At 67.1% G+C, this 24,788-nt stretch overlaps 4 protein-coding genes across 4 annotated transcripts in view; 2 read left to right on the forward strand and 2 right to left on the reverse strand.

Annotated features, from left to right (window-relative positions):
• SNRNP200 (small nuclear ribonucleoprotein U5 subunit 200) overlaps positions 1–1,001 on the reverse strand; it is a gene marked incomplete at its 5' end in the record, with an annotated part of 18,397 nt that extends 17,396 nt beyond the window's left edge. Inside the window, 2 exons of the mRNA XM_084273819.1 lie at positions 227–390; positions 957–1,001. Of these exons, the coding sequence (XP_084129945.1) occupies positions 227–390; positions 957–1,001 (209 nt within the window). The remainder of the gene's footprint in view (positions 1–226; positions 391–956) is intronic.
• SEMA4C (semaphorin 4C) lies at positions 1,000–11,995 on the forward strand (the record flags this gene model as incomplete). Its single annotated transcript, XM_084273899.1, has 21 exons — positions 1,000–1,102; positions 1,146–1,536; positions 1,659–1,716; positions 2,606–2,805; positions 3,098–3,188; positions 3,806–4,099; positions 5,550–5,625; positions 6,012–6,146; positions 7,051–7,199; positions 7,296–7,358; positions 7,456–7,554; positions 7,749–7,845; positions 7,928–8,044; positions 8,177–8,328; positions 8,430–8,605; positions 8,687–8,831; positions 8,914–9,136; positions 9,210–9,325; positions 9,411–9,568; positions 10,360–10,430; positions 10,532–11,995. The coding sequence occupies 21 exons, from the start codon at positions 1,000–1,002 to the stop codon at positions 11,356–11,358; spliced, it is 3,741 nt and encodes a 1,246-aa protein (XP_084130025.1). The 3' UTR covers positions 11,359–11,995.
• A 1,002-nt stretch (positions 11,996–12,997) lies between these two features.
• Positions 12,998–15,835, forward strand: ANKRD39 (ankyrin repeat domain 39; the record flags this gene model as incomplete). Its single annotated transcript, XM_084273799.1, has 5 exons — positions 12,998–13,097; positions 13,181–13,284; positions 14,029–14,232; positions 14,896–15,025; positions 15,226–15,835. The coding sequence occupies 5 exons, from the start codon at positions 12,998–13,000 to the stop codon at positions 15,237–15,239; spliced, it is 552 nt and encodes a 183-aa protein (XP_084129925.1). The 3' UTR covers positions 15,240–15,835.
• A 139-nt stretch (positions 15,836–15,974) lies between these two features.
• On the reverse strand, positions 15,975–24,410 carry CNNM4 (cyclin and CBS domain divalent metal cation transport mediator 4). The gene is made up of 7 exons (XM_084273798.1): positions 22,948–24,410; positions 20,101–20,244; positions 19,867–20,004; positions 19,365–19,534; positions 19,121–19,220; positions 17,569–17,750; positions 15,975–17,455 (listed from the first exon to the last, which is right to left on the reverse strand). Exons 1-7 carry the CDS (start codon positions 24,383–24,385, stop codon positions 17,246–17,248), a joined length of 2,382 nt encoding a protein of 793 aa, XP_084129924.1. The 5' UTR covers positions 24,386–24,410; the 3' UTR covers positions 15,975–17,245.
• Positions 24,411–24,788: the final 378 nt, after the last annotated feature.

Below are 24,788 nucleotides of genomic sequence, written 5' to 3' on the forward strand. Positions count from 1 at the left end.
CACTCCTGCTGCTCCAAACGCTGCTGTTCTCTTTTATTTGAAAATTATAGGTTGTTGGGGGAAAAAAGAGAGTTATTTTGTTCTTTTCCACTTGACTTTTTTGACACTGAGCAAGGGAGTGAGGGTGAAAAGAGTAACATCCCTTCCAGGTTGGTGGTTTTTAGCCCTGCAGCCGTGCAAGCAAAGCAAGCACAGGCCCCAGGAGAGGCTCCACACTCGCACTCACTTGGCTCGTCGCTCCTCCTGCATCTGGGGTTTGGTTCTCTGCGCCTTGTCCCCCATGCGTGTCCCATCCAGCTTGCCCACCAAGGACAGCACCTCCCCCGTGGGCTCATCGCGCCGGGTCCGGTCGATGAGCGAGCGGTCGGCTTGGAGGACGAGGTTGGAGTTCTGGGAGAGGAAGGAATGGAGTTGAGGGGAGGGGGAAACGCCACCTCCCCCCCCCAACCTATAAACACGGGGTTGGGCTTCGTGCTGGGACTGAACACCCCCCCCCACCGGTGCCGCCCCGGGGGCTGTCTCAGCCGGGGCAGCGGCGCACCCCTCGCCGGGCTGCTCCGGTAGCTCTTGGTACCTGGAAATAGCAGCTTTGGAGGGGTGAAGCACCCGGGAAACACGGGGGCAAGCGAGCAGCTGGGGCCAGTCCCAGAAGCCCCGGCGGGCCCGGTCCCCAAAAGCCCCGACGGGACCGGCGCACAGAAGCCCCGACGGGCCCGGTCCACTGAAGCCCCGACGGGCCCGGTCCCCTGAAGCCCAGACAGGGCCGGGCCCCAGAAGCCCCGACGGGCCCGGCCTGGCGCCCCCGCGCCCAGCGCTCCCCGGGCGGGAGGCGGACCGGCCGCAGCGCGGGGCAGGCGTACGGGCACCGGCGGGTTAACGGCCCCGGAGCGCCGCCCGGCCCAGCGTGTGGGGGAGCGGGCGAGGCGAGGGTGGGGGAGCGGCCGGGCCGCACTCACCGCCTTGTACTCGTACTGCAGGCTCCGAGCGGTGACGTCCGCCATGGCGCCGCGCCGCCGCGCACCGGAGCAGGCCGCGGATCAGGACTTCCGGGGCAAGCGGAAAGCGCTTCCGGCAGAGCCACCTCCCGCGCACGGCCTGATTGGTTGGCGGCGCCTCTCGCCACTACTCCCCGCCCCCGCACCAAGCGCGGCTCGTGATTGGCCCGGCCTCGCCGCTCCGACCTCTCCGATTGGCCGCGGCGGGCAGTTGTGTTGAGGCCCTGACGGTTGAGGCTTCGAAGGCGATTGGAGTAGGAGGAGTCAGCGCCCAGCGCGCCCGGCCGCCATTGGCTGTCCCCGGACTAAGCCCCGCCTCCTTCTCTCACCCCGCCCGCCGGCCGCGCCCCGCCCGCGTTGCGAGCTGGTCCCGGGCAGCCGGGACGCGACGAGGCCTCGACTGGCGGCTCCAGCGCGGCCCCGGCGCCGCCAGCGCCCCCCGGGAGGGCCGCCCGCCGCCCCTCGGCGGCTGGAGCCGCGGCCCCGGCCTGCTGCCTGCCCTCTGCAGGCCCCGGGCCCGGCTGTGTGGCCGGGAGGAGAGGTGAAGGCCCCGCCTGGCACCCCGGGAAGCCTCGGCCTGCTCTCGGCCGGCCCAGAGGCCAGCCCCAGGCCCTGACAGGGCAGGGGACTGCCCAGGCCTTCACCCCTCCTGGCACCGCCCAGAGCCCCCCCCGTGCTGGCTGTGCCTGCTGCCCCCCGCGCCGTGCCCTGCGGACAGGAGGTGAGACCACTGCCCCCCCTGTCACCCCACTGCCAGCCCGGTCTGCTCCAGCCGCTGATGAAGGGCCTGGAGTGTCTCCCCTGTGAGGAAAGGCTGAGTGAGCTGGGGCTGTTCAGCCTGCAGAGAAGAAGACTAAGGGGGGGCCTTATTAGTGTTTATCAATATCTGAAGTGTGGGATGCAGGGGGAATGGGCAGCCCCTTTTCAGTGTCTGTGGGGACAGGACAAGGGGCAATGGCTGCAAGTTGGAGCACAGGGAGTTCCACACCAACATGGGGAAGAACATTTCCCTAGTGAGGGTGAGGGAGCCCTGGGACAGGCTGCCCAGGGGGTGTGGAGTCTCCTTCTCTGGAGAGATTCCAGCCCTGTCTGGACCTGTGTGCCCTGTCCTAGGGAGCTGCTTGGGCAGGGGGTTGGGCCTGATGAGCTCTGGAGGTCCCTTCCAACCCCTACAATTCTCTGATTCTATGGTCCAGGGGCAGGGTCCGTCCCGCTCCCTGGCACAGCGAGCCCTGATGCACGCCAGCCCTGGGCAATATCTGCCTGAGCCAGGAACACTTTACCTTCATTAGCCCTGCCCTGGTAATTAAGCAGGCGATACTGATGCAGCCTCCCAGAGGGGTACCCGCTGGGACCGCTGCCTGCCGTGCCAGCCTCTCCCCACCCAGTTGGGTTTTGGTGGCATTTCAGTGCCACCCACCTCTCCTGCCAGTTCCTGGCACTGTGCGTGGTCACCCAGCCTGCCTGGCACTCCTCCTCCTCTCCTTCCTCAGCCTCAGCTGGGTGCTGTGCTGCCAGCCCCTGCCCAAACAGCACCACCCCTTGCCCACTCCCCTGCACCCCTTCCTCAGGGCTCTGCCCACACCTCAGCACCTTCCCTCTCTCCCCAGCTGCCGGCTCTCTGCCCAGCCCTCTGGCAGCTTTCTCGGCACCACCACAACCTGGTGGCCCTGGCACAGCTGGTGCCGGTTCTCAGGAGCAGGGGCAGGTCCAGCCCGGCCCGCAGAGCCGCGGGCGGGCAGGACGCCGGGGCAGAGCTGGCAGCAGCAGCCTGCCAGGCGTCCCCTGTCACCCCGCTCCCCGCGGATCGGTGACGGCGAGCCCGGCGGGAGCTGGCACGGCCCCCGTGGCTCCATGCCAGGGCTGGGGATGCGGCTGCCTCCTTAATTCCTTTATTCCAGCCGGTTGCACAGGCACAAAGCAGCGGGATTGGGCTGCCAGCGCTGCCACCCCCTCACCATGGGTGTCCGGAGGGCACCGGTGCCACGCCGGCACTGTGTGGCCGTCCCAGCTCTGCATGGGGGGATCGCAGCCCCGGGCGGGGAGGCGGGGATGGGCACGCACCAGACCCTCCCTCATGCTCTTCTTCCCTCTCTGCCCAGGGAGCTTTGCCCATGCCTGAGCCTTCATGCCATGGCCTTGGTGCTGAGGGAGCTGCCGGGCACCGTGCCACGCGCCAGGATGCACACAGAGGTGAGTGCACCGAGGTGGGATCACACTGAGGGTCTGGTACCCCCCATGGGGGGATCCAGGGGGCCCCACCATGTCCCCACAGGGCCACCCAGAGCAGCTCTGAGCCCAGCCCGGGCAGGGGCATGGCGGCACCCGGCTCTTCTTCCACACCCAAGGGCCTGGCCACCCTCCTCTGCCTCGTGTTGGGGGGAGATGCTGGTGTAGGGTGCGGGTGTTCCCATCCCCACCCCCTGCCCACAGTGCCCCAGCACCCCTGTACCCCAGAAACACCCCTGGCTCTTCCTGTGCCTGCGGGTGTGTCGGGGTGCCCAGCGTGGGTGGCCGCTGGCACCCCAAAGGCTGTCGGGGTTCCTGCCCTCTGCTAGGCTGAGCCCAGGCTGGGGTGAATGAGGTTAGGCTGGGCTGCGCTGAGCTGAGCCTGGCCAAGCTGGGCTCAACTGGTCTGGGCCGAATTGGGCTGCGGTGAGCCCAGCTGGGGTCAACCAAGCCAGGCTGTGCCGAGCCAAGCCTGGCTGAGCCCAGCCGGGTTAAGGTGAGCTCAACCGGGCTGAGCTGGGTCTAGTTGAGCCAAGCTGGGCCAGTTGGGCTGGGCTGAGCCGAACCGGGCCCGAGTTAAGCCAATCGGACCCGAGGGGACCCGACCCGATCCCATCGGACCCGAGGGGACCCGACCCGACCCGATCGGACCCGACCCAACCCGGGGGGGCTCGACCCGACCCGATCGGACCCGAGTGGACCCGATCGGACCCGAGGGGGCTCGACCCGACCCGATCGGACCCGAGGGGGCCCGAGTCGACCCGAGGGGTCCCGACCCGACCCGATCGGACCCGAGTGGACCCGACCCGACCCGATCCGATCGGACCCGACCCGACCCGACCCGAACAGACCCGAGCCCCCTCCCCTCGGCGGCCGTGACGTCAGGGCGGGGCGGGGCCGAGCGGGGCCGCGCGGCGCGCACCCACCGCCGCCCCGACCCGCCGCCGCCTCCCGCCGCCTCCCGCCGCCCCGGCCGGGCCGCCCGCCCGCCCCACGCCGCCGCCGCCGCGCCCCGAGGTGAGTGCGGGTTCCCCCCCCCCGCCTCCGCCGGGCCGGGCACGGCCACCCCCACCCCCCCCCACCCCCGCCCCGCCCCGGTATTGTTGTGGCGGAGCCGCGGGGGCGGGGGGAGGAGGGGGAGGCGCTTTGTTCCTCCCGGTACCGGGGATCGGTGCCGGCACCCCGGGCGGTATCGCTGCCCCCGTCCCCGTTGCTACGGGGAACGGGTCCCCCCCCCCCCCCGCCCCTCTCCCCGCGTCGGTAACGGTTCCCCCGCCGCCCCGATCCGTCGGTGCGCAGCCCTCCCCCCCCTCCACCCCCCCGCCCCGCCGGTACCGGCTGCCGCTACCGGCCCCCGGGGTAGCGCCGGGGGGGTTCCGCGACCGCGGGAGCGGCCCGAGAGACTGCGCGGCCCCGGGATGGCACCGCCGGCGGGACCCCGCCCGGGACGGCACCGACGGCGGGGCCGCCGCGCCTGGGTGTCCCGTGGGACCCCCGGGCGTCCAGCAGCGGAACCGGGGACCCCAGGGGCCCCGTCCTGCCCCTGGCACCCCGACTGGACCTGGGGCATCATGACCATGCCCGTGGCACCGTGACCAGTGGCACCCCGACCGGACCTGGGGCACCCCGGCTCTGCCCTGGCAGCCTGTCCATGCCTGTGGCACCCCGACTGGACTTGTGACACCCCAACTCTGCCTGTGGCACCCTGACTATGGCCATGGCACCCCAGCTGGCATGGTGACACCTCGGCCATGCCTGTGGCAGCCCAGCTGGTCCTGTGGCACCCTGACCCTGCCTGTGACACCCCAACTCTGCCCGTGGCACCCTGACCATGCCCGTGGCACCCCAGCCAGCATGGTGACACCCTGGTTGCGCCTGTGGCACCCTCACCATCTAACCATGCCACCCCAGCTGTGCCCGTGGCACCCTAACTGCCTGTGACACCCCGACTGTGCCTGTGACACTCCCGCTGTGCCCGTGGCACCCTGACCATGTCTTTGGCTCTCTGACTGATCCCCTGACACCCCAGCTGTGCCCGTGGCACCCTAACTGCCTGTGACACCCCGACTGTGCCTGTGACACCCCCGCTGTGCCCCTGGCACCCTGACCATGCCTGTGGCTCCCTGCCTGATCCCCTGACACCCCAGCCGTGCCTGTGACACCCTGGCCGTGGCAGTGGCACTGGCAGCCCCTGACTGCTGGCAGCCCATCCATGGCATCCCCCATTCCCACGCCCGTTGGGGACCCATTCCCGGCCCCCCACCCTCCCGGAAATCCTTCCCCAGCCGGTGTGGGCTCCCCCCCCGACCCCCCCCTTTCCCTCAGCTTCCTGCTTCCCGCCGGGCAAGGCAGAACAATTCCCAGCCGCCCGCTCGCCCGCCCGCATCCTGCCCAGCCTGGGGTGGGGGGTGACACAGCAGGGGCACCCCCCCCAGGACACCAGGCAGGGCCGGAGGGGGGTGAGGGGGGGGTTTCCCAAGGCAGGACGTGGGTGAGGTGGGGCCGCCCGGGTGGGGTGGGAAGCAGAAGGGCCCATTTCCTTCTCCGTGGCCCCCCCTGTGACTCGTCACGGCCGGAGGAGGGACCGCAGCGGGCAGAGAAGGGGGGTGGGGGGGGAGGCAGCAAGTCGGGGACCCGCCTGTCACCCCCCACCCCACCCCGCTGCGTGGGGTGCCCAGGGCCTCGTGATGCGTGGCCCTCAATGCCCGCCTTGTCCCCGTGCTGCCCGCGTGATGCCCCGGAACCCTAACAGGGGTTGGGCGTCCCTGCCCCCCCTTGCCCCCCCAGGCCCTGCCCGTCCCCCCGGCGCCATGGTGCCCCGCCGGCTGCTGGCCCTCGCCTCGCTGCTGGCCCTCGCCGCCGCCGCCGCCACGCCGGGGTCCTCGTGGAGCGCCGTGCCCCGAAGAACCGTCCCCTACGCGGGTGAGTGCCGTGTGTGTGTGTGCCCAGGGGGTCTCTGGGGAGGGGGCAGTGGGTGGGGAAACAGGCAGGGGGAGGTGGGCGTAGCGATCCCGTCCCTTTCTAACACCCTGGTGACACCCCGGTGTCGCTGTCGCTGTCCCCACCTCAGGCAGATGCTGTCTGTCCCCGAGCCTGAGCTTCTCGGCGCTGTGGGGACCCCCCCTCGTTGGTGTCCCCAAAGTTGGGGTCCTGGGGGAGAGGGAAGACACGCATGGGGATGCTGTCCTGTGGTGCTGGGCTGTGCTGGCTCCCCTTGTCCCCTTTGCTGTGCCGTGTCCCTTGTCCCCAGCCCTCTGCAATGCCGGCACCCCGAGACCCACCCTTGTGCCGCGCCAGCGCCGGCGTCCCCATCCTGTGCCAGCACTGGTGTTCCAATGTGTGCCTTGTGCCAGTCCCTTTACCCCAGTGTGGTGGCAGTGCCTCATGTCCCACGTCCCTTAGCCACTCTCCCCATGCTGTGTCTCCTGTCCCCATGCCACCCCCACGCCTGAGACCCCCATCCCTTTGCCGTGCCAGTGCCCCATGTCCCCGTGCCGTGCCAGCCCTGCGTCCCCGTCCCTGCTCGGGGGGCCCTGACGCCTCCCTGTCAATGGGGCCTTTCTGCAGGGCCTGGGGGCGGGCAGGGGAATGCAGGGGGGGGGTGGGGGGGCGCGGGGTCTCACCAAAGGCCGCTGTGTTCGCCGGGCTCCGGTGACAAAGAGCCCTTTGTGTGGCACCGGGGCCAGGGGGCTTCCTGTAGGGATGGGGGGGGGGGGGTGCTGCCCCGGGGGGGTGCTAGTGGTGCCTACCCAGGGAGGGGCTGGCTGCGGGGGCCGGCCGTGGCCTCACCCCTGATGTCCCCACGCCCCCTCCCCAAACCCCGCAGAGCTAAAGGACGGGGCCAAGCGCTTCTCGCAGGGGGGGGTCTCGCACTACCTGACGCTGATGCTGGACGAGGCCGAGGGGCTGCTCTACGTGGGCGCACGTGAGGCCGTCTTCGCCCTGGCCACCGGCACCGTGGAGCTCAAGGCAGCGGTGAGGCCCTGGGAGAAGTTGCGGGGGGGGGGGGGGGGTTGTTTTCAAGGGGGAAGCTGTGGGTTCCCAGCCTTCTGAGCCTTTCTCTGTCCCCAGATCTCCTGGGAAGCCCCTGTGGATAAGAAAGCTGAGTGCATCCAGAAGGGCAAAAACAACCAGGTGGGGGGCACGGGTGCCATGGTGGGGGGGAGGGGGTTACAGGGCACCTCAGCGTGTCCCCCCCTACTCCCTTAACCGGCTCTTTCCCCCCTCCCAGACCGACTGCTTCAACTACGTGCGCTTCCTGCAGAGCTACAACAGCTCCCACCTCTACGCCTGCGGCACCTACGCCTTCCAGCCCAAGTGCACCTACATCGTGAGTGTGCCCCCCACCCCCCCAAACATAGCCCCCTAGGGCAGCCCCTCCTCAAGCCAGCATCATCCAAGGCTGTCCCTGTCCCCAAGAGGGTTGTCTCATGGGTGTCCCCATGCCCAAGGCCGGTTTGGACAAGGCAGGGAATGTAGTCTGGGCAGGGGGTGAGGACCCCCACCCACATTTTTGCCCCTCAGGAACTATCTGGCTTCACCCTGGACCAAGTGGCTTTCGAGGATGGCAAGGGGAAGTGTCCGTACGACCCCACCAAGGGACACACCGGCCTCATCGTGGGTAGGTGACGCTGCCGGCCACCCGCTGTGGCCGGGGGGTGCCCCATCCACCTGCCTTCCCCCCTTAAACCCTCACCTTGCAGATGGGGAGCTGTACTCTGCCACCTTCAACAACTTCCTGGGCACGGAGCCTGTCATCCTCCGCAACCTGGGCCCCCACTACTCCATGAAGACAGAGTATCTCACCTCCTGGCTGAACGGTAAGGCAGAGGGGCACAGGGAAGGGGGGATAGCATGGGGAAGGGGGGATAGCATGGGGAAGGGGGGATAGCTTGGGCTCCCCCCAGCCCTGGCACGGCGTTACCACCCCCTTTGTCCCCCTTCCTCTCCAGAACCCCACTTCGTGGCTTCGGCTTACGTGCAGGAGAGCACGTCCAGCAGCACCGGGGATGATGACAAGGTTTACTTCTTCTTCAGCGAGCGGGCGGTGGAGTACGACTGCTACGCCGAGCAGGTGGTGGCACGCGTGGCACGCGTCTGCAAGGTACGGGAGGGGCCGGGCCGTCCTGGGGGGTGCCGCCCCGGTGCCACTTCGCTCCAGCAGCGAGCCCGGTGCCGTTGTCACCACGCTGGCTGGGTTCCCAGGGGGACGTCGGCGGCGCCCGCACGCTGCAGAAGAAGTGGACGACCTTCCTGAAGGCTCGCCTGGTGTGCTCGGCGCCCGAGCAGCAGCTCCATTTCAACCGGCTCCAGGCTGTTTTCACCCTGCCAGGGGCTGATTGGCAGGATACCACCTTCTTCGGGGTGTTCCAGGCCCGCTGGTGAGCCCGTGGGGATGTGGCAGGGCTGGGATTCCCCACGCTGGGTGGCTTCTCCTCAAAACCCACCCTGTCCCCTTGCAGGGGGGACGTGGATGTTTCGGCAATTTGCCGCTACCACATCCTGGAGGTGAAGAAAGCATTCGAGGGGCCCTACAAGGAGTACCGGGAGCAGGCGCAGAAGTGGGGCCGCTACTCCGACGAGGTGCCGAGTCCCCGTCCCGGCGCGGTGAGTGCCTTGCGCTGGGGTTAGAACGGGAGAAGAGGGCGTGGGATCCGACCGTGCTCCTGATGGCACCCTCTGTCTGCAGTGCATCACCGACTGGCACCGCCGCAACGGCTTCGCCAGCTCCCTGGAGCTGCCCGACAACACCCTCAACTTCGCCAAGAAGCACCCGCTGATGGACGAGCCCATCCTGCCCCACCGCGGGCGCCCGCTGCTCCTCAAAAAGGATGCCAACTTCACCCAGCTGGTGGTAGACCGGGTGCCCGGGCTGGATGGCACCATCTACGAGGTGCTCTTCATCGGCACAGGTACCCACGGGGCTCCGGTGTAGCGGAGGAAGCCGGGGAGGGGCGGTGCCTCACCGCCTGCTGTGACCCGCAGGTGACGGCTGGGTGCACAAGGCGCTGAACCTGGGTCCTGGCGTCCATCTGGTCGAGGAGCTGCAGGTGTTCGAGCCGGCGCAGCCCGTGGAGAGCCTGGTGCTGGCTGGCAGGAAGGTGAGCGGCGCCGCGGGGAAGGGGTTGGCGCCTGGGGGTTGTGCCCCCGCGGCGTCGCCTCACCGCGCTCTCCCGGCCCTCGCAGAAGCTGCTTTTCGCCGGTTCCCGGTTCCAGGTGGCCCAGTTGCCCCTGGCTGAGTGCGGCCGCTACCAGTCGTGCATGGACTGCGTCCTCGCCCGCGATCCCTACTGCGCCTGGAGCCGCAACGCCAGCCTCTGCGTCCGCACGGAGGGTCTCAACGGGTACGGGGGGTCCCTGGGGCGGGCGGACACACAGACACACACACACAGACACACACACACACACAGACACACAGATACACACACAGAGACACACACACACAGCAGACACACAGAGACACAGACACACAGAGACATACAGACAGAGACACACAGGCACAGAGACACACACACAGACACACAGAGACATACAGACACAGACACAGAGACAGACACACAGACACACACACACAGAGACACACAGACACAGAGACACACAGACACAGAGACACACACACAGACACACACACACAGACACACACACACAGACACACACACACACAGAGACACACAGACACAGAGACACACAGACAGACACAGACACACAGAGGCACACAGAGACACAGGCACAGACAGACAGACACAGACACACACACAGACACACACACAGACACACAGAGACACACAGGCACAGACAGACACAGACACACACACAGACACACAGAGACACACAGGCACAGACAGACAGACACAGACACACACACAGACACACAGAGACACACAGGCACAGACAGACAGACACAGACACACACACAGACACACAGAGACACACAGGCACAGACAGACAGACACACACACACAGACACACACACACAGACACACAGAGACACACAGAAACAGACAGACCCAGACCCAGACCCAGACCCCCCCCCACACACACACACCCCACACCCCACACACACCCCCACACACACCCCCACACACCCCCTGATGCGAGTTCCCCATCCCCTCACCTCCGCTGCCTCCTCCCACAGGTCCCACCTGGTCCAGGACGTGCTGAGCTCCGACACGCGTGCCTGCAGCCTGCCGCAGGTGGCCAAGCAAGGTGAGACCAATCCCCCCACTACCCCCCAGACCCAAATCGCCGCGCGGAGCCGGGGGGGGGGGTTCAGTGAACAACCCCCTGACTCGGCCGCTGTCCCGCAGGGCCCATCATCCCCAAAAACGTGACGGTGGTGGCGGGCACCGACCTGGTGCTGACGTGCCGTTTGGGCTCCAACCTGGCCCAGGCGCTGTGGACCTTTGAGGGGCGGGCGCTGGCGGCCGAGCAGGCGCTGGTGCTGCACGACGCCCGCCTGCGGGCGCTGGTGGTACCAGGCGCCGGGGCGCAGCACAGCGGCACGTACCGCTGCTTCTCGGAGGAGCAGGGCGCACAGCTGGGGGGTGAGGTGTACCGCGTGGTGGTGTTGGCCGGCCCCGGGGTACCGCTGGAGACCCGGGCGCCGCTGGAGAGCCTGGGCTTGGTGTGGGTGGTGGCGGTGTGCCTGGGCGCCCTGTGCCTGGTGCTCATGCTGGTGGTGCTGTCGCTTTGGCGGCGGCTGCGGGAGGAGCTGGGCAAAGGCGCCAAGGCCATCGAGAGCACCCTGGTGTACCCCATCGAGCTGCCCAAGGAACCCCCCAGTCCCCGCTTCGTGCCCAGCGCCGCCTCCGACTCGGATGAGAAGCTCTGGGACCCGGCCAGCTACTACTACTCGGACGGCTCGCTCAAGATCGTGCCGGGTCACGCCACCTGCCGTAACGGTGGCCCTCCCGGTGCCGCCTCGCCACCCAACGCCATTCCCGGGCAACCCCTCCACTCGCCCACCCGCATCCACCTGGGCCCTTTGCGCGGCTCGACCTCCAACGGCTACATCCGCCTGGCGCTGGGTGCCGAAGAGCGGCCGCCCTGCGCCGATCTGGCCGAGGAGCTGCGGCGTAAGTTGCAGCAGCGCCAGCCTCTGCCTGACTCCAACCCTGAGGAGTCGTCGGTCTGAGACGCCGCCGCCGCCGCTGAGCAGCCGTACCTACCTCAGGGCCCGGCCCGGTACCCGCCGTGGGGAACCCGGTGCCGGCACCCACCACGGGGACCACCGCCTCGGCACCAGCACCCGACTTGGGGCTGCTGTGCGAGCGCCGGCAACCGTTGTGGGGACGCCGGCCCCCCACCCCCCAGCTGCCTTGGGGACTGTCACCCCCCCACCCGGTACCAGCACCCGCCTTGGCGCGGGGGGCACCGGGATCTGTTGGGACACCGGAGCTGCTCTTGGTCACCGCGTCCGCCTTCGGTACCGTGTCACAGGCAAGGGGTTGGCTTTGGGGGGACCACCCAACCCCCCCGCAGGCCCCACCGGGGGCAGCGGCCACAGAGGATGGGGGTGGGGGTTTTTTTTGGACAGTTTTAAGAACCGATCGGGTTTTTCTTCCTGAGAACTTTTCTAACGGCCCCTTCACCCCCCCCCTGGGGACACCCCCAGACCCGGGGGGGGGGGCTTCGTGTCCCCTTGGCCCCAGCTGTAAATAGACACCCCCCCCCCCTCCCCGCCTGCTGCCCCCTCCCCTGCACGCCGCCCGCCTGGGCCCCTTTTGTATTGACACCCCCCCCCTCCCCTCCCCTCCCCACTGTAATTTATTTGTTACCAAAATATATTTATTTCCTGTAAATAGGTATTTTTATATTAATAATAAAAAGGAGAAACAAACCACCCCCCACCCCCCCCCCCTTCCCCCGAGTGCAGCGCGGCCGGGCCGGGGCCGGGCGCTGCCCCCCGCGCTGAGCTCATGGAAAAAGGCCGCGCTCGGGGCTATAAAAGGGCATCGCGGCGCCGCTCCCAGGGCTGGGGGGGGTGTGAGAGGCCGGGGGGGGCCGGGAGGCCGGGGGGGGGCCGAGGCCTGGCCGCTCGCCCGCGTCCCCGTCCCCCCCCCCCCTCCCACCCCCCCCCACCCCGGATGCCGGGGGTCAGGGGGGGCGGCCCTGCCAGGAAGCGGGGCCTGGGAGCGGGGCCAGGGGCTGCCCGGGCCGTGGGAAGCGGCGCTGGGGGAGCGCTGGGCTCTCCGGGAGCCGCAGCGCCGGGCAGCCCGGAGCGGGGCCGGGGGGAGCCCCGGGCAGCCGGTACCGGGGGTGTTACCCCCGCACCCCGGCCGGGTCCCCGCGGCCAGGCAGCGTGTGGGCGCCCCCTGGCGGCGGCGGCGGCGGCACCCTGCGGGCGGGGGCGGTCAGAGCGAGCCGGGAGCGGCACCGTTCGGCTCCTTCCGGCCTCTCTCGGCTATTTTCGGCTTCCTTCGGCTTCTTCCGGCACCGCTCGGCTTCCCTCGGCTCTTTCTGCTCTCACTCGGCTTCCTTCGGCCTCTTTCGGCTCCATCCGGTCTCGCTCGGCTACTTTCGGCCTCTTTCGGCTCTCCTCGGCCTCTCCTGGTCTCGCTCGGCTTCTTTCGGCCCGTCTCGGCTTCCTTCGGCCTTTTTCGGTCTTGTTCGGCTTCTTCCGGCACCGCTCGGCTTCTTCCGGTTTCGCTCGGTATCCTCCAATCCAGCTCGGCCCTTTCCGGCCTTTTTCGGCCTCTCTCGGCTCCTTCCGGTCTCTCTCGGCTCCTTCCGGCCTCTTCCAGCTTCCCCTTCGCCTGTCTCGGGGCCGCGCCATGGCCGCGGGTGGCCGTTCCCCGCCCGGCTGCCGCTGCTCGGGGCGTTCGGCGGCGCCCAGCGCGCACCAGACGCTGCCCGAGCTGGATTTCGAGCGGGGTGAGGGGCGGCCGGGGCGCGCCGGGCCGGCGCTGGGGGTGTATCCCGGCCCGACGCGGCTCCGGCCCCTGCGCTGCCCGCAGGGATCTGGGCGGCGGCGCGGGACGGGGACGAGCCGCGGGTGCTGCAGCTGCTGGAGCGGCGCGGGGAGCCCAACCGGCCCGACCTGGCCGGGTACACGGCGCTGGTAGGCGGGGGGGGGCGGTTTGGGGGGGGGGGGGGGAGCGGTTTGGTGGGGGGGGCGGTTTGGTGGGGGGAGGCGGTTTGGTAGGTGGGGGCGGTTTGGGGGGGGGAGGCGGTTTGGTTGGGGGGGAGACGGTTTGGTGGGAGGGGGCGGTTTGGTGGGGGGGAGGCGGTTTGGTAGGTGGGGGGGCGGTTTGGGGGGGGGAGACGGTTTGGTGGGAGGGAGCGGTTTGGTGGGGGAGGGGGCGGTTTGGGCGGGGGAGGCGGTTTGGTGGGGGGGAGCGGTTTGGGGGGGGGAGGCGGTTTGAGGCGGGGGGAGGCGGTTTGGTGGGGGGGCGGTTTGGTGGGGGGGGAGGCGGTTTGGTAGGTGGGGGGGCGGTTTGGGGGGGGGGAGGCGGTTTGGTTGGGGGGGGGAGACGGTTTGGTGGGGGGGGGCGGTTTGGTGGGGGAGGGGGCGGTTTGGGCGGGGGAGGCGGTTTGGTGGGGGGGAGCGGTTGGGGGGGGCGGTTTGGTGGGGGGGGAGCGGTTTGGTGGGGGGGGGTTTGGTGGGGGGGGAGGCGGTTTGGGGGGGGCGGTTTGGGGGGGGTGGAGGGGGGGGTTTGGTGGGGGGGGGGGCGGTTTGGTGGGGGGGGGGCAGTTTGTGGGGGGCGGTTTGGTGGGGGGGGGCGGTTTGAGGTGGGGGGGACGGGGACGGGTTGAGCCCCCACCAACCTGCCCCCCCCCACACCTCTTCCCGCCCCCCCCCCAGCACTACGCCAGCCGCAACGGGCACCTGGGGGTCTGCCGGCTGCTGCTGCGGCGCGGGGGCCGCTGCGACGCCCGCACGCCCGGCGGTGCCACCCCCCTGCACCGCGCCAGCTACTGCGGCCACGTCGCCATCGCCCGGCTGCTGCTGGACCACGGCGCCGACCCAGCTGCCGCCGACGGGGACGGGCTGACCAGCCTGCACAAGGTGCGTGGAGGCGCCGGGGCGCTCGGGTTTACCCCCAGTCCGACCCCCCTTCCCACTAATTCCCCTCCCTTCCCCCCAATTCCTCCCCCCTTCCCCCCTAATTCCCCCCTCCCTTCCCCCCCAATTCCCCCCTCCCTTCCCCTCCCCCCCAATTCCCCCCTCACTTCCCCCCCGATTCCCCCCAATTGCCCCCCGATTCCCCTCTCTTCCCCCCAATTCCCCTCTCTTCCCCCCAATTCCCCCCAATTCCCCTCCCTTCCCCCCCAATTCCCCCCCTTCCCCCCCGATTCCCCCCTCCCTTCCCCCCGATTCCCCCTCCCTTCCCCCCCGATTCCCCCCTCCCTTCCCCCCCGATTCCCCCCAATTGCCCCCCCAATTCCCCCCCCTTCCCCCCCGATTCCCCCCTCCCTTCCCCCCCCAATTCCCCCCCCTTCCCCCCCGATTCCCCCCTCCCTTCCCCCCCCAATTCCCCCCCTTCCCCCCCGATTCCCCCCAATTGCCCCCCCAATTCCCCCCAATTGCCCCCCCAATTCCCCTCCCTTCCCCCAAATTGCCCCCCCAATTCCCCTCCCTTCCCCCCAATTCCCCCCAATCCTCCCCCCCTTCCCCCAATTCCCCCCCCTTCCCCCCTGTACCGGCAGTAACAGCCGTTGTCACCCGCAGGCGGCCCAGCAAGGACACCGGGCGCTGTGTGAGCTGCTGCTGCAGCACAGCCCCGCGCTGGCCACCAGCCGCGACGCCAAAGGCCGCCGGCCCTGCGACCTGGCTGAGCCGGAGCTGCGGCACCTGCTGGGTAACGGGGCGGGGCTGGGAGAGCTGAGGGGCCGGGGGACACTGTCCCTGATGCACAGAACTCTGTCCCCCACCCCCCCCCTGCTTGTCCCCTGCTCCAGGTGCTGGCATGGGCCAGGGACCCCCCTCAGTGGGGCCTGGGAGGGTACAGCTCCCTTTTTTGGGTGCCAACCCCCTCCAATGGCTTTTATTTCTTTCAAGAACCAACAGAATAGGCCAACAGAGCTTTGCTGGGCCAGGAGACGCTGCGTGGTGGGGACACCCTGTCCCTGAGGGGAGCGCCGCGACGAGGGAGCCAAACCCACGCCGAGGGAGCCAAACCCCCCAGCGCAGCCTCCAGCTGCCAGCCCTGCCAGGAGCATCAGGAAGGGAGGTGGGAGATGGCCCTGGCTCTCCGAATCCCCAGGGAATGGTTTGGTGTCACCCGTGGTCGCTGAGCTGGGGGAACCCAGCAAGAAGACGTGGGAGGCACGTGCAGACCTTTGCCTGGGGCAGGAGGGACCCTCGCAGGGGACACCCTGAATTTGCAGCTGCTCTGCTGGGTCAGCCTCAGCTGCTGGCTGCCAAGAACCAGAGATGGAGATGCTCCCCCCGGCCATGCCCAGGACACGGGTCCCCAGGGCCACACGGTTACCGGGGCAACCGTCCTGTCCCGGGCTCAGGAGCCTGAATCCGGCTGCTGGGGGAACCAGGATGCTCCCACCACGGCTCCCTCCTCCTCACCCCAAGCACAGAGAACGACAAACAGGTACAGAACTTTATTACCCAACTGGCAACTCCCCCCCTCTCAACCCCATCAAATAGAATCCCAGTTCCACAACCAGAGGGGGGGGGCAGGTGGGGGGGGGGCAGAACTGGGTTGCAGGGGATGCCTGGCCCCTGCCCCCCCCCCCGTCCCCCCCAAATGTACATATCAAACCTGCTGTGAAAAATAAATACAAAGTCCTGGGGGGGGTGTTGCATAGCAGAAGATTTAATAAAAAAAGGGTTTTTATGTCTTGGTTTATTATTATTATTAATTATTATTATTATTTCTAGTATCTCCCCGCAGAAGGACCTAGGACCTGATCGTCGAGACGATGATTAACAAAAATAATTAACCTTCTCCCAATAACTTACAGAGTTCACCCAGGGAACTTGTGCTTTTTATAGGGGGGAGTGGGGGGAATGGGGTTTCCTTCCACCCCCCCACCGGGCACGAGACTCCGGGGACCAGGGGCATCTGGCCGGTGCTCACCGGGGGTGCCACGTCCTGCCCTGAGGAGGTCACAGGGGGACTTGGGTGTCCCCCCAAGGTTTGGGTGTTTCCCACTCTGCCCCCTCCTGCCTGTAGAACTTTGGTCACTAGCTTTGTGCAGCCCCAAAAAGGCGGATCCTGCACCACACACCCTCCCTCACCACTCCCCTTCCCCACCCCCGGCACCGATACCCTGAGACACCCCCTTGGCAGAGGGGAAGGCACCGAAGCCCCCGGGGTTGGGGGGTGGGGGAGCCCCCATCCCTGCCGTCCTCAGCACACTCGTAACACTGGTGAGTGGTGGAGGGACTGGTGGAGGGACCGGGGAGCAGTGTGGGGTGAGGCTTCTGGCTTGGTGGAGGCACCAGAGATGCTGAGCCCACCCCCTCAGCCTCAAGCCTGTCACCGAGCTCTCCACCGCCGCATCCCCTGGTAGCCCGGGCCAGCGGGAAAGGGAAACAGGCAACGGAGAAGGGTTGCAGCATCACCCCCCCTTCACCAGGAGAAGGATGAGATGCCCCCGTCACACCGCACCCCCCAAGCATCCCATCTGCCATCACACCCCAAAAACACCAGAAGAGGACCGGGATGCCCGTCTGGGGCAGTGGGATGGCGAAGACCCCCATCCCTACAGGGGTGAACGAGGCCCTGAAGCTCCCTGAGCTGAACGAGCGCCGTGGGCAGGGCGTCGGGCGGAGAGTCGCGCCGTCCCCACCGCCATCCGTTTAAATTAATTAAAAACTAAGCCAGTCCGGACAGAAGCAGCAGCAGCAGGAGGAGGTCCCGGCTCCATCTCTCACCGCTGCCTCTTCCAGCTCACCGGGCTTCTCCAGCGGCCGCGGCGCCCGGCGCGGCCTCACCCAAGGAGACGCAGGGGCGGCGTTTCCTACTGAGGGGGGGTGGGTGGGTGGGTTGGGGGGGGGAAAAGGGTTCCCAAGAAGGGGCAGGCGAGGTGCGTCCCGGCGCGTGCCGGCAGGGCCGGGGTCAGATGGAGTTTTCCAGGGGGCTGTGGTTGCTCCGGCGGCTCAGGCAGTTCCTCTCGTTCAGGAGACTGGTGGTTTCGTCGGCGGTAGCGGAGGGTTCGGGTTTCTCTGGTAAACCAGTGTCTGGTTTAGGGGTGTTGCTGTCTGGGGACTGGGGACAACTGTCCATGCGGGAGGCTGTCAGGCCGTTCTGGTATTCCTGCCGCGTGATCTGGGTGGGGAGAAGAGAAAGAGGGAGGAAAAAGGGTGAGGGGAGTGAGGGAGGAGCAGAGCTGGACCCTGCCAGGGGTGTCCCTGTCCTCACCCCGTGGACACCCGCCTCACCTTGACGAACTGGAGGTCGGTGAGAGCCCGGACGCTGAAATCAGCCACGTACTGGGCACCGGTGCCGGCGTTGAGCTGGTTGTTGCTGCCGCTGATGGGGGAAGAGACGGAGTCGGAGCGCTCGTGGTAGCTGAGGGAGGCCGAGCGGTTCAGGCTGCTGACGTGGGACGGGGAGCGGATCTCTGCGGGGACAGGAGGGGTGGTGTTAGCCCTGCTGCAGGGCCCTTACCCCAGGGAGGGTGCTATATGCCACGCTGGGGTGAGGCCTGGCAACTCCCTGCCCGCTGGTTGTGGGGTGCCAGGCTCCCAGTCATGCCAGCCCTGGCTCCGGCACGCGCCGCGCAGGGGGAGCCCCATCCTGCACCCTCCGGTGCACCCCTGTGCCCCCCTGTTGCTGCTGTCCCTGAGCTCTGCTGGGCAGCACCGGATTTTGATCCCTACCCATCACCTGCCAAATGGCCACCAGGGAGTCTGGAGCCCCTCTGGCACCCCAGCTCCAGGGCCAGGGGACGGTACCAGCCCAGGAACACTGTGAGTCCCCAAATTGGAGGGGGTCAGGGATGAAGTGAGAGGTTATAGGGACAGGGAAGGGCTGGTGTTGTGCTCAGAAAGCCAGGGTGATGCAGGAACCACATGCAGCAGCAGGGACAGCGCAGCTGGCACGGCGACAGGGGTCACCCCCCCTGCTCCTCTGCTGTAGCTACAGCCAAGGGAGACGGGAGAAATCCAGCTCCAGCCCCACAGCCCAGCAGGAACAACCTCTCCTCCCCCAGAGGCACTCGGCTGTGGGGTGAGAAAGGCAGCGAGGTGGGGATGGAAGCCGGGACGTCCCAGGACCAGACGGTGAGCAGCCGGCCCGGTGCAGGGGACAAAACACCCGGTGCAGGGGACGAAACACCCGGTGCAGGGGACGAAACACCCGGTGCAGGGGATAAAACACCCAGTGCAGGGGATAAAACACCTGGTGCAGGGGATGAAACACCCGGTGTTGCGGTACCGGTGTGGGGAGCCCCGTGGGGCGGGTTACGCAGTCGCAGTGGGGTTACAGCCGTGCAGCTGTGCTGGTTACCTGTCCACCTGGCAAACAATGACCCTCGCTTTGCGGCCGGGCACTGGGGCTGGGCTGGGAGGGCAGAGACGGACAACACAACACAGGCAGAGGAGGAGATCAAGAGAGGCCTCTGGGCAAAGGGAAGGGCGGCTGCGGGTGCCTCTGCCCCTCGGGGTGCCCGCAGGTAGGTGCCAGTGACCCCCCAGACACCAAGGCAGACTGTGAGGGTTGGTGTGTGGCCACTGGCAGAGCCTGGCAGCAACAGGAGGGCAGCAGGTTTTCAGCCTCTGGCTTGGGTGCAGACCCTCTGCCCACTGCCAGACACGCTCAGGGGTGCGGGTCCCTGAGGACAACAAGTGCCAGGCGAGGCGTTGGCCACGCAGCCCCCCCCACCCAGCACAGCTCAGGGAGCCTCCATCATCTCCCATTCCTACTGGGAACTCTGAGGCAAGGTGGGAGGGCTCTGCCCACGCTGGTGCCCAGGTGACTGGTTGTGCTTACCAGACGCAGGAGAGGAACTGAGGGCCATCACCCCATAATAGGAGAAAGCTCCTGCTTCAAACTTCATGCACTCCTTGCCAGCCTCCACCTCCACCTTGCCCTGCAAGGGAGAAACAGCATCAGGCTCCGTAAGCCACATCCCACAGTGTGGGGGGATGGATGAGACACCCCCACTGCTGCCTTCCCAGGGTGTGGGATTGCCCAAGGGTTCCCGGTGTGTGCGGGTGGCGATGCCGCCCGGTACCTGCAGGATGAGGATGAAGTAATCAGCTGCCTTGTTCTTGCAGTAGAGGAAGTGACGTGGGGACTTCTTGTTCTCCTCGTCGAACTTCAGCTCCTGGATGACGTCGGAGTATTTGAGGAGCCGCAGCAGGATCTTCTCCGAGATGAAGTTGGGGGTGAAGAGTGTCACCTCTGAAAGGGAAAGGTGGGGGTCAGAGCTGCAGGGCTGGCACCCCCCCTCCCCCCCAGCCCCATCCCTTCTCATTTGGGTGGGAACAGAGAGGAGGAGAGCGGGACAAGACACAAGTGCCCCCATAATTTCTGGCCAAGATGGTTGGAGTGACTCTTCTTCAGCTGGACAGGGGGGACAGAAAAGGAACCCACGTGGCTACCAGGGGCACACAGCACACTGAGCCCAACCAGGTGAGCTGTCAGAGCCGGCGTTCCACAGCCAGACTGAGCTGAGGGGCACCCAGAACCACAAGAGGCTTCACCCCCCCCCCCCCAAAAAAATACCCCCTCACCTGTGGAGAGGAACCGGTGAGCAGCCAGCAGCAGCTGTGGCGACACCTTCACCTTCAGGTCATTGACAGGGTCCTTGAAGGCAGAGAAGTCCCTCTTGTTCTTCTGGTTGCCCACCCTCTTCTTGCTGCGGTTGTCGGCTGTGGGGAGCAGGGTGTCAGAGGGGGGTGGGTGGGATGGCCAGGGGGACCCCAGCACACCCCCCAGCGAGGAGAGGGGCTGAGCTGAAAACCTACTGTAGGTGTCTGACTCATCCAGGATCTCGGACTTGATGATCTCCTCGATGACGTCCTCCAGCGTCACCAGCCCCAGCACCTCGTAGAAGGGATCTCCCTCACCCTCGTTGTTCACCTTCTGCACGATGGCCAGGTGAGACTTCCCTGAGGACAGACACCCAGAGGCTGGAAGGGAGCTCACCCCCAAGGTCCCAGCACTCAGGGACCAGCTCTCCCCCTCCCTGCCACCCTCCCGGGACAGGAAACAATAAACCTGTTAAAATCTGCAGGAGCTGATGGGCTGGGCAGTAACTCCCTGGGTAATGACAGTCATTAAGCCTGTGACAGAGGCTCAAGGCACCTCTGGTGCCGCCGTGGTGGCGGGGTGTGGGCTTGGCTGGGGTGTCAGAGGGGATGGGAGCTCACAGCTGGGTGCTGGGTGAGAGTCCGTGGGGCTGAGGACAGCCTGGCACAGAGCAGGGGCACAGGGTGCAGCCAGGGAGTCGGGTCTGTGCCAGCAGCTCTGGCCTCTCCAAATTTCCTGGGCAGCTCTGCCAAGCGGCTCCATCCCAGAGGAAATGCTCTGGACACCTGGTGCTGCCCAAGCCCAGAGCCAAAACATCCAGGGAAAGGGAGCCAGGGGGATGCAGCCACTGCCCAGCCCCACAACCAGCCAGCACGGAGATGCTGCTGCTGCTGCTTCACCCTAAACTCACACTGAGCCACCAGGGAACAGTCCTCAGGGGAGGAACATCTGCCTCTTCTCTGGGGAGACAGGAAGAGCAGCCACATGGAAAACCACAGCACACCCACAGCACTTGGTATGCTTAGCCTGGGGAAACTGAGGCAGGGAGGAAGGCAACGTTGCCTCCCTGACCTCACTTCTAGCTCCTCAAGCACCACGCTCACCCCTCCCCAGGCCAAGGGAAAGGTGTCCTGCTCGCTGTCCTGCTCCACCCCAGCACCACCCTGCCCTCTCAGGCACTACCTCAGTTTAGAGCTGGTGGCTGTGGGCCCCTTGTAAAGAGTGAATTTTAGGGATGGGCACTGCACAGCTCCCCTCCATCCCCTCCTTCAGCCAAACTCACAGGGTTCAGGCAAAAGGACGCTGGGTAGAGGGGAGAAAAGACCTTAAAACTGCTTCTGGGGCTGTGAAAACCCCTCACCCAGCCCATCTAACCCCTCCTTGGCTGCCCATGAGTGAGGCAGGGAGAGGTGAAAGCCCCGGTGACTCAGGCAGAGGTTCCTCTCCCGGGAGGAGCAGCCAAGGCCAAGCTCAGCGGGGAGCGGCCGGCGGCAAAGCAAACACCCCACAGGCAGCCCCAGCCACCAGAGGAAAGGGCACAGGGGCAACTGCTACAGCATCACTGGGAGGGCCATGGACACCCCACACCCCACCTGGGGACCCCCCAATTGCCCTGGTGCTCCCCATGCGAGGGGGTGGAGAGCAGGAACTCCCCCCCCCCCCCACTCACCCCCTGCACACAGGGTCGCTCCCTGCTCAAAGCTTCATGCCAGCTGGGCAGGGAGAAAAGGAGAAAGTCAGGGTGCTGGGGGGGGGGTTCAGAGCAGGGTCCCCCCCAAAAATAGCCCAGGCAGCAGCTCTGCAAATTACCCAGCGAGGAGAAAATAACAGCACAGGACAGGGGCGGCTTTGGAACCGGAATGAGAGTGCTTGAAATCCTTTAATAAGGATTCAGCAGGGGGAAAGCTGGTGCCAGCAGCCAGGTTAACTCCAGCTCCAAGCAGAAATAGGGCTCTGCTGCTGTGGGGCTGGGATTTTGGGAACAGGGCAGAGCGGGGACAGCCCCCACGCTGCTGCAGCGGGTGCCCAAAGCAGCACAAGATGAACTGAAGGAAAAGAATTGGGCAGGAAGGGGGGGGGGTTTCACTCATCAGGGCACCTCTGGGGCGATGAGAGCTCCTGTCACTGCCACAGCCACCAGCCATGCTGAGCCCTGACTGAGGGGCTCTGTTCCCCTGCTGGTATTTTTGGGTGCAGGGGAAGCATAGCTGGAGGAGCAGAGGTGCTGTGTCCTGCCCACCCTCACAGGGTCGGCCAGGCTTGGCCCTACCAGCTCCCAAACCCTCGCTCCTGAGCTCTTGCTGCAGAAGGATTATTCAATCCCCCAAATCTCAGCACGAGTCCCCTCTGAAAGGTTCCCAGAGGCAGCAAAGTGCCCAACCCTGAGCTGGAGGAGTGTAACAGGAGCCAGGGAGGAGCACGGGGTCAGGCACGGCTGAGGGTTGGCCTGGCATCACCCGGCACAGCTGCCCCACAGCTTCACCTCACCCTGGCTGCAGAAGCTGAGAGGAGCTGGGGAGAGCAGGAGGGGCTCCTGCCCGCTCTGGTGAAACCCCAAATGGGGATCTCAGGCCAGTCCAGTCCTGCCCCAGAGCCAAGGCAGCCTTGGTGTGATCGGCCTCCAGCCCAGCCCGGGATCTGCTGCTCCTCCTCCCAGCCCTTCTCCCGGGTTTGGGTGCCCTGATGCTGAGAGCAGGAAGCAGCTCACCATCCCCCGAGGCAGGGAAGGGCCCAGGGGAGGGAACCAAACCCCAAACCCGGGGAGCAGAGCGATTTTCCAGCAGCTATTCAAGGGCCTCCAGGGCCGGTAATTAAAAACAAGGAGCAAATAAACACTCCCAAAGTGCTGGCGCTGAGCGCTGGCTGCTCTGCCACCACCACAGCAGAGGCTGCTCCCTCCCCAGCGCCGTTACACACCAAACCCCAGCAGCCTGGGCAACAGGCAGCAGCTGCCCACCCTGCCTGGTCCCCTCCCAGGACCCTGAGGGAGCTGTAGGCAGCCCCAGAAGACAAATGTCCCCATGGTTTTGCTTCCAGCCTCCCCGTCCCCGCAGCCTCCTCACCCTTTTTGAACTCCTCCAGCATGGCATCCAGCTTGGTGTCGTGGAAGACGACGTGGACGGGGTGGTTGTAGAACTTGGTGATGGTTTTGAGGGGGGTACAGTCGTCGGGGTCAACGAAAGCCAAGTCCTTGACGTAGAGAATGTCCATGATGTTGGAGCGCTCGTCCTCGTAGACGGGGATGCGGGTGTAGCCGCTCTCCATGATCTCGGACATGGTGTTGAAGTCCAGGATGGCGTCGCTGTTGATCATGAAGCAGTTCTGCAGCGGGGTCATCACGTCCTCCACCGTTTTGGTCCGAAGCTCCAGAGCTCCCTGGATCATGTTGAGCTCTTCCCTCACCAGGTCGTTGTAGGGTTCCGTCACCTTCAGCATCTCCACCAGCTTCTCCCGGTTGTAGACGGTGCCGATCTCCTGGCCCAGGATGCAGTCCAGGAGCTTGCTGATGGGGTAGGAGAGGGGGAACGTCACCAGCATGAAAAACTTGGTGACCCAGATGGTGTTGGCACCCACGGCCAGGCCGTGGCGGGAGCAGAGCGCCTGGGGCACGATCTCCCCGAAGATGACGATGCCGATGGTGGAGGCCACGACGGCGCCGATGCCAGAGCCGATGAGGTCATCGAGAAGGATGGTGAGGGTGGTGTTCACCAGCACGTTCCCCAGCAGCAGGGAGCAGAGCAGGTAGTTCCCTTTACGGCGGATGGGCTCGATCTTGCGGGCGTAGCGCTTCTCCTTGTCGGTGCCGCAGTTCTGCACGATGCGCAGCTCCATGGGGTCCAGCGCCATGAGGCCCAGGTTGAGCCCGCTGAACATCCCCGACAGCACCAGCAGCCCGGCGATGAGGATCACCTGCAGCCAGAGGGGCAGCAAGGACTTCTTCTCCTCCAGCACCACGATGCGGCCGTCCAGGCCCTGATGGGGTAACCAAGGCTGCCCTGGGCGGCGTTGGGTGCAGAGGACGTAGGTCTTGGCCTGCTCGTCCTTACGTAGGGGTTGGACCCGGACCCTCAGCAGGGCCGAGGTGTCGCGGGCTTCGGCCGGGCCGGGTTGTACCAGCAGGTCCTGGGAACGCTCCGGGCAGGTGCCGTTGGGGACCGAGGCGTTGGCTGCGGCTCGTAGCTCGGCGAAAGCCACACGCTCGCCGGTGCGGGGCCCCAGGCCCAGCCCGTAGAGGCGGAGCAGCACCTCGCTGCCCTCCGTGACGCGGATGGGCCCGCGGGCCGGGGCCCCCGCCGCCGGCTTCGAGCTCTCCTCCAGCCGCATCCCCAGGATCACGCTGTCCCCCGCCGGGACCGCCCCGCCGGGCAGCGCCAGCAGCAGCAGCAGCGGCGGCAGCAGCGGAGGAGACGACGGGACCCCCCCACCGCCGCCACCGCCCGTCCCGCCGGGGCCGGCGCCGCCCCCCCCCCCGTCGCGCCGCCGCCCGCCGCCCGGCGCCATGTTAGTGTCTCGCGGCCGCCGCGCTCGCGGGCCGCGTCAGGCTCCGCGCCGCGCCCCCGCCTCCTGCCGGGCGCGGCGGCCCTCGCGCCGGGACACGCCCCTCCTGGCGCGGGCGGCCGGCGGGCCTTAAAGGGGCGATGGTAGGGCCCCCGGGCTTGGAAGTGATGGGGCCCGCCGCGGCGGCGGGGGGGGGGGGTGCGGCCAGGGAGCGGTGTCAGCTGATGGGGGGAGGCTTGAGGAGAGGGGGATGATTCCGCAGCGCGGCAGAGGGGTTCCGCCTGGACGGGGGGAGCGGTGGAGCGAGGTGTGTCCGCCGGGGAAGGAGGCTGAGTGAGGGCCGGGGGAGACTAGGGCCTTGGCGTGGGGGAAGGCAGAGCCGGGGAGGGGCTAATTAAGGACCTTG

Source organism: Gallinula chloropus, assembly GCF_964237585.1.
Source record: "Gallinula chloropus genome assembly, chromosome: 21".
Lineage (NCBI taxonomy): Eukaryota > Metazoa > Chordata > Aves > Gruiformes > Rallidae > Gallinula > Gallinula chloropus.

Coding starts and splice junctions, on each gene's coding strand:
- CNNM4 (XM_084273798.1), bottom strand. CDS start 24,385: ATGGCGCCGGGCGGCGGGCGGCGGCGCGACGGGGGGGGGGGCGGCGCC. Junction 19,535..19,866: donor TCACCGGTTCCTCTCCACAG/GTGAGGGGGTAT, acceptor TTTCCCTTTCAG/AGGTGACACTCTTCACCCCC. Junction 19,221..19,364: donor ACTTCATCCTCATCCTGCAG/GTACCGGGCGGC, acceptor TCTCCCTTGCAG/GGCAAGGTGGAGGTGGAGGC.